Here is a 7,231-nt window from a genome sequence, read left to right as displayed (position 1 = left end):
AAAAAAAAAAAAAATTAGTTCTCACTCCATGTATGGATCCTCAACTTCTCTTCAGAGAGAAGTCCTCAGACCTTGGCTAAGAATGGCTCCTGCATCCACCCCATCAGTTAGGCAACCACACACACCTTAAAGCCAGAGCTGGCCCATCAGGCTTGAAAGCAAGAGGCAGACAATAAGGTGTCAGAGTATTTCTATGGAAATACAGACTGGAAACACAGAGGCTAACTAAGGTCAATTTAAACAGTCTCAGAAGAAAGAAACCAGAGGTCTCAGGAAAGGGAAAAAAAACAAAAGCCCACAGCATCCATGGATGAGCACATAAAGGGAACAGAGGAGTGGATCAGATGCACAGAGCTCCTCCATGCTGAAGTGGGTATCTGACCACAAGGACTACTCGTCACCGTATTCCTGAAGCACTTCTCCATGAAGGTGCATCTTCTTCTCCCAGACTTAAGTGAGACAAGAACCCAGCCCAACCTCAGCGATCCAACAGTCCATGGCCATAGTTCCTTAGCTGTCCCTCTTCCAGAGGCTCCACTCTGGCAGGGTGCTCCCATTTTACCGCCAGGCTCGATTGAGGAGTTTCACCTGTGCCAGCCTCTTTGTGATCATGGTGGCAAAAACCAGGCCAAAAAGGACACTGCTGATGAGCACATAGTCGTAGTCATCTTTCAGGACATCAAACTGCTTGGACGGGTAAACTCGAGTTTGGTAAATATCCAAACCATAGGCCACAACCTGAAAGACAGCTAGACTGAGAACTGGGGATAAAGACAGCCAGTGAGCAGCCATAGCACCTCTGATTCAGTCAGGAATGAGGTGGGATCCTCAAGGCACAGGCCACCACTGCAGAAGCCATGTGGGGCCACTCACCAAACAAGTGGACTCCAGGCCTGAGGGCGCTGTATAGATGCCTCGCATTCGAGAGACTGTCTGGTTATAGTTGATGAATCGCTCTGCATGTACCTGAACATCTGGAGAATATGGGATCAGGTTCTCTTCTCTGCAAAACACAGGTAGGGATAGGGATTCTAAAAGCTGCTATAAAGGGATCTCTTTCTCGGCTGTCCTTCCTGGGATCCAGGTCCCAGGACACACACTAAACCTGAATCTCCTTTGAGGCCTACTTCAGTCAGGTTGTTACAAGTACAGCAGCTGAATGAGCATGGAAGGGCTGTAAGGAAGGATGGTTGGAGAAGGTTAAGCACCAGACTCCTAAGTTGTTCTACATCTGGGAAGAACACACAACATAAGCCAGGCATGGCACATATACCCATAATTCTCAGCACTTAGGAAGCTGAGACAGGAGGAATGTCCCAATTTCAAAGTTACAGGCCAGCTTGCACTACAGTGATTTCCAGGCCAGCCTGTGCTACAGTGAGATCCTGTCTCAAAACCAAAGAAAGAAAACATCACACAGATGGCCAGCACTGCACACCAGAAGAAGACCATTTTCAAACCAATACACTGAACTTCTGGCAACTCCCACTCTCGACATAACAGCCTCAGTCTGGCTCATCCTCAGAAAGAGTACAGGGTTCTTCTAGCTCCACCCTGTCTCTTGCTTCAAGCCATCCTCAGTTCCTCCCAATGCCTGCCCTTCTGGGTTTGCCTAAGGGAAAAGACTTTAGGATACAGGGAGGAGACAGGCAGAGATTCAGGAACTCTTGGCTTCCCTTCCTCACTTGCTTCCCTTCCTAGGACTTTACCCTTCACTACTCCGCCTTTACTCCACAGGCATGGCTTGAAGGCTGTGGTGGTGTTTCTGCTGCCTGAAACAATCTCAATGTACACTGTAGCTGTCCTCAGACACACCAGAAGGAGGCATCACATCAGATCCCATTACAGGTGGTTGTGAGCCACCATGTGGTTGCTGGGAATTGAACTCAGGACCTCTGGGACAGCAAGAATGTACACCAACCAACCACCTTCAGATCACCTTTCCCAAAGAACTTCCCAGAGCCCCATCTCAAATTCTTCCACACGCATCCCTGACACCCTCACAGCTTCCTAGACTCTTTTTCCTCCTTAGCATTTACCAGTGACACCATTCACTTAGCTTGTTCCTTAATGTCATTTCCCACCCAAACATCAGCGCCTAGAGGCAGGCTCCTAGCACGCAGACTGAGCACTAGTATTGTCCATGCATTCAGTCCTGACAGTCGGAGCCTTGTGCCCACAACTCTCTCACCTGCTTTGTTCTGTTGGGATCTCTGGGCGCCGGGGATCCAGCAAGGCCTTGGGGAGGGAAAGGATTGCTCCAGAAGGCAGCCCAACTGCAGGGGAAGAGATGAAGGTTCACATTTACTGAAGCCTGGATAAGGCCAGTTACACAGAGGTTTACAATAAAGAGTTTAAAGTAAGAAAAAACAGGTCACCAAGGTCCTGTTAAATAAAAAAAAACAAAATGAAACCGCTGGAAACAGTAAAGCACTAACACACATGGGCATGGTGACTGTGCCTGGCATGAAGGTTCTTCACACAGTCTAGTTAGCCTGAGGCCATGTGGGCTGCTGGGTAATGCAGCCAGGAATGCAGAGGAACAAGCACTGGACAACAGCAGTTTCCTAATGGTGGCTAAAGGTCCCGTAATGTCCAGAGCTAGTTCCCTACTGCTTGACAACAAGTAACAGTAGGTACCTGTAGAAGCCCAGAGCCCCAAGCGTCATCCCAGGTAAACCTGAGCAGGAGCCTGTTAGTTTTCCACTGAGTCTTAATCCCAGACTATACCAAGTGAGCTCTCATCTCCATACAAGTCTGTACAGGCTGTGTTAAGAATGACCTGGGGTGGAGGCTCGCTCAGCGGTTAAGAGCACTGACTGCTCTCCCAGAGGTTCTGAGTTCAATTCCCAGCAACTACATGGTGGCTTGCAACCATCTGTAATGGGATCCAATGTGATGCCCCCTTCTGGTCTGTTTGAAGACAGCTACACTGTACTCATATACATAAATAAATCTTAAAAAAAAAAAAGAATGACAAAGGGGTTGGAGAACATTGGAGAGATCACTCAGTGGCTAGAGCACTAGTGTCCTTGATTCTCAACTCCACATGGCAGCCCACAACAACCTGTGACTTCCATTGCAGTGAATCCAGTGCCCTCTTCTGACTTCCCTGAGCACCAGGCATAGATGTGGAACACAGATGTGTGCAAAACACCCATACATATAAAATAAACATTTAGGAAGTTAAACATGTCATCAGGACCAGGCATAGTGGTACACACTTTTGTCCCAGCACTTGGGAGGCAGAGAGGATCACTGGGTTCCATGCCGTCTGTCTACACAGTGAATTCCAGGACAGCCAGGGCTATGTGGACAGACCCTATCTCAAAAACAAACCAAAAATCAAGATGCTGGGCATTCAAGTGGGGAGAGGTGGGAAGATTAGGAGTTCGAGGCCACCTTGAGCAATATGAGATCCTGTCTCAATAACAAAGAATGGCATGAAAAGTCAGGCACAGAAAGACAAGTTCCACACTTTCTCTCGTGCATGTGTGTGTGTGTGTGTGTGTGTGTGTAAGAGAGTCGGAGCCGGGCGTGGTGGTGCACGCCTTTAATCCCAGCACTCGGGAGGCAGAGGCAGGCGGATTTCTGAGTTCGAGGCCAGCCTGGTCTACAAAGTGAGTTCCAGGACAGCCAGGGCTATACAGAGAAACCCTGTCTCGAAAAACCAAAAAAATAAAAAATAAAAAAATAAAAAAATAAAAAATAATAAAAAAAAAAAGAAAGAGAGTCGGGTGTGGTGGTGCATGCCTTTAATCCCAGCACTCGGGAGGCAGAGGCAGGCAGATTTCTCAGTTCAAGGCCAGCCTGGTCTACAAAGTGAGTTCCAGAACAGCCAGGGCTACACAGAGAAACCCTGTCTCAAAAAAAAAAAAAAAAAAAAAAAAAATAGAAAGAGGACCGAGAAAGAAAATGAGGAGATGGTGGGTGGATGGGAGAGCCTGGAAACATCCATGCTCCATGGAGTAGAAGGGGGACTCTGTAGAGGGAGGGAAGTGACCAGCAGAGAGGAAGGACATAAAGAAGAACAAGGACAGCATAGGTCTATGAGAATGCCTGAGGGAAACCCATTATTTTGAATACTAACCTAAAAAATGTATGTAGCTAAAACAAATGGCATTGGAGATGGGAGAAAGCACCAAAGGAAGGAAGAGGCTCATGAAATCCAGGACTAAGCAAAGGCAGGCAGAGCTGAACTAAGCAAGCAGAAGCAGAGCATGCTCACAGCACAGCCTCACTTCAGCTGAAGCCGCCCTCCCCACACTTACTGAGCAAGTGCCGACTGGTGATGCCCCTCTCAGTGATGGTGGCTTCCATGGCACTGATGGAAGAGGGGAATATGTAGGACTGCTGGAGGACCTGAGGCAGCTGGGGTCGGTCTAGGGAGCTGAAGGCAGTGGCATTGTACTGCTCAGTGCCCTCATAGAGCTCCAGGGCTGTCAGCTCATTGCGCCGAGCCTTAGAATTCCAGTACTGGTACTGCGAGCAGAAGGGGAGGCAACCTGGGTTTAGTGTCAGATCATCTGGAAAGGGAATGCCGTTCACAGCAGCTGCAGACCAGGCGGGGAAAGACCCAGCTGCTCTCTGCTTTTCTTCCTGTTGCAGTTTTCCTAACTTCCATCACTAACGGCTTTGTCTAGGCTGTCCAAAGTTGTCCATGACACAGGAACTGCTCTCTCTCTGGGAACAGCAGCCAACCTCTGGGTGCTTATGAGGTACACTGACTGAGTTAACCCGGAGGAGACCACCACTCTCCTTCACAGTGCAACCAGAGAGCTCACAAGATCTGTTCAAGGACCTACAGGCAATGGGAAGAGCAGAACAGCCCAAGCAGTCAGCCCTGACTCCCAGGCCCCCTTCCATCTGACCCTGTGCTGCCTACCAGGGGCTGGAATCTTAAGAAAGCACAAAGTAGCTGCTGTTTCTGAAAAGGACATGAGACTCGGGGACCTCCTAAGCTGCTCTGTGTCCTGGGCAGTGAGTCCTTACCACCACCCAGTTCTCTGAATGCACAAGGTGGACAGGGCCCCTGGCCTTCTTCTGCACGGAGGAGTGGATGATGCGACCAGTGACACCATCAATGAGGAAGATGCCAATAAAGGTGCGCTCGTGGTGGACATCCGTGCTCTCTGTCACCACAGCCAGCAAGTTGGGGTTCAGACTCTGGGGAGAGAAACCAGTGACAAACTTTACTGTGAGCCCTGGGGCGTGAGGCCAATAAGGAGCTCAGCAGCCTGGCAGATGACCCAGCACTGCTGAGCAAAACAGCTCACTATGTGGTTTCTCAGCAAGGACTGAGGCCATACTGAATGCCTAGTGTGTCCCTTAGTCCTCTAAGAAACCCTAGGGTGCAGCCATTTTCCCTCCACTATGTGGGCTCTGAGGATCAAACGCAAGTGCAAGAGCCTTTGTCTGCTAAGCCGTCTAGCCTTTGTCTATAAGCCATCTAGCTCATTACTACTTTTTTTTTGAGTATCACTATGTAGTCTAAACTGCCCTTAAGTTTACAATCCTCCTGGGCTGGTGAGATGGCTCAGTGGGTAAGAGCACCTGACTGCTCTTCTGAAGGTCCTGAGTTCAAATCCCGGCAACCACATGGTGGCTCACAACCATCTGTAACGAGATCTGACTCCCTCTTCTGGAGTGTCTGAAGACAGCTACAGTGTACTTATGTATAATAAAGCTTTTTTTTTTTTAAAAAAAAAAAAAAAAAAAAAAGTTTACAATCCTCCTGCCTCAGCCTCCTGAGTGAGAATTAAGTGTGCCACCCTCCTATAAGGGCTATAGTTTACAACCCACAAAATGTCACAAAACTGTGAAATTTCTGATGGACTGGTTAACCTTTAACCCCAGAAGACTGTAGTCATACCTGTACTATTAATAAAACTAGCATCCAATGAGGAGTACCACAGAGCAAGCACTGAGAGATGCTAATAGCTCATGTAATGCCCAGATCCTGAGGAGTAAGGTATATATGTATAGGCTGGGCACATAGCTTGATGGCAGAGCACTTTTCCTAACATGACAGAAACCCTGAATACATACATAGTACCTCCACACACATGCCATGATACATGCCCCATCCCCACATATTCAAAATAAATAATGTAATAATATAACAACGATGATATAATAAAATATAACACGTATTAATTATATAAGTAGGGCACGGTAGTCCATGACTTAAATACCAACACTCAGGAGTCAGGAGCAGGGTGCTCTCTGTGTGTTCAAGGACAGCCTGGTCTACAATGTAGTTCCAGGCCAGACAACATGCTGTATCATACCTTGTAGAGCACACTTCGATCCCCCATCACCCGGCCCTGGGAGTGCACGTGCTCGCTGCTGCGCTTCCCCTTCACCTTGACTACGTGCTGCACTTCTGGGGGAATGGTCAGCTCCCAACTCAGTTCTGTAGTGAGATCCTAGGGAGGAGCAAGAGTGCTTGGGGTACGGAGCTGGGCCAGGGCCAGTCAGAGGCGTCCTCCAGCTGGCCCATTGCAGTGTGGTAACCGAGGCATAAGTACTGGAGGGACCAGGAGCAGACCAGCTGGAGCACTGCAGTGTGGTAACAGAGGCATGAGTACTGGAGGGACCTGGAGCAGACTCAGCTTGGGCTGCATGAGCAGGTAAGGCAGTGAAATGTTTGCTGAGTTTGATTCCCAAACCCAGCTAAAGCCTGGTGATGGCTGCACTTATAATCCCAGCACTGGGAAAGTGGAGACAGAAAGATCTCTGAGGCTCACCAGCCAGCCAGCCTAGCCTACTTAGTGAGCTCCAGCCCAGTGAGAGACCCCATAAACAAGAACAATACCTGAGAAATGACAGCCAATACGTGTATATGTGTACTTACACTCTCACAAACATGTACACACACACACACACACACACACACAAAAACAAGGCTGTGAAGTTTGAAAGTCTCTGTTTAATAAAGATATACCTGGTCTACATTCTGAGTGCCACACCAGCAAGGCAGGACTACACAGTGAGATCGTGACTCAAACAAAGAAAAAAGAAGATGCTAGCCCTGGTAAGATGGCTCAGCTGGTAAAGGTGCTTGCTGCCAAGCCTGTCAGCCAGAGTTCAGCCTCCCTACACTTAAATGAATGAATGAATGTAATTTTTTGGGTTTTTTTTGGTTTTTCGAGACAGGGTTTCTCTGTATAGCCCTGGCTGTCCTGGAACTCACTTTGTAGACCAGGCTGGCCTCGAACTCAGAAATCCA

The 7,231-nt window shown here is 48.4% G+C and overlaps 1 protein-coding gene across 2 annotated transcripts in view; it reads right to left on the bottom strand.

The window, feature by feature from the left end:
* Positions 1-6: 6 nt before the first annotated feature.
* Emc1 (ER membrane protein complex subunit 1) overlaps positions 7-7,231 on the bottom strand; it is a 25,183-nt gene continuing 17,958 nt past the window's right edge. The window contains exons 19-24 of one of the 2 annotated variants that reach the window (XM_021199876.2): positions 6,291-6,428; positions 4,993-5,166; positions 4,272-4,482; positions 2,192-2,276; positions 874-1,003; positions 7-738 (exon numbers count right to left, since the gene is read on the bottom strand). In XM_021199876.2, coding sequence (XP_021055535.1) covers positions 559-738; positions 874-1,003; positions 2,192-2,276; positions 4,272-4,482; positions 4,993-5,166; positions 6,291-6,428 — 918 coding nt within the window. In that variant the 3' untranslated portion in view covers positions 7-558. The remainder of the gene's footprint in view (positions 739-873; positions 1,004-2,191; positions 2,277-4,271; positions 4,483-4,992; positions 5,167-6,290; positions 6,429-7,231) is intronic. The other variant, XM_021199877.2, reaches the window with a different exon arrangement.

This window comes from Mus pahari, chromosome 6 (assembly GCF_900095145.1).
Source record: "Mus pahari chromosome 6, PAHARI_EIJ_v1.1, whole genome shotgun sequence".
Classification (NCBI taxonomy): Eukaryota; Metazoa; Chordata; class Mammalia; order Rodentia; family Muridae; genus Mus; species Mus pahari.
Note: the sequence above shows the minus strand (reverse complement) of the source record. Positions and strands in the feature narration are given on the sequence as shown.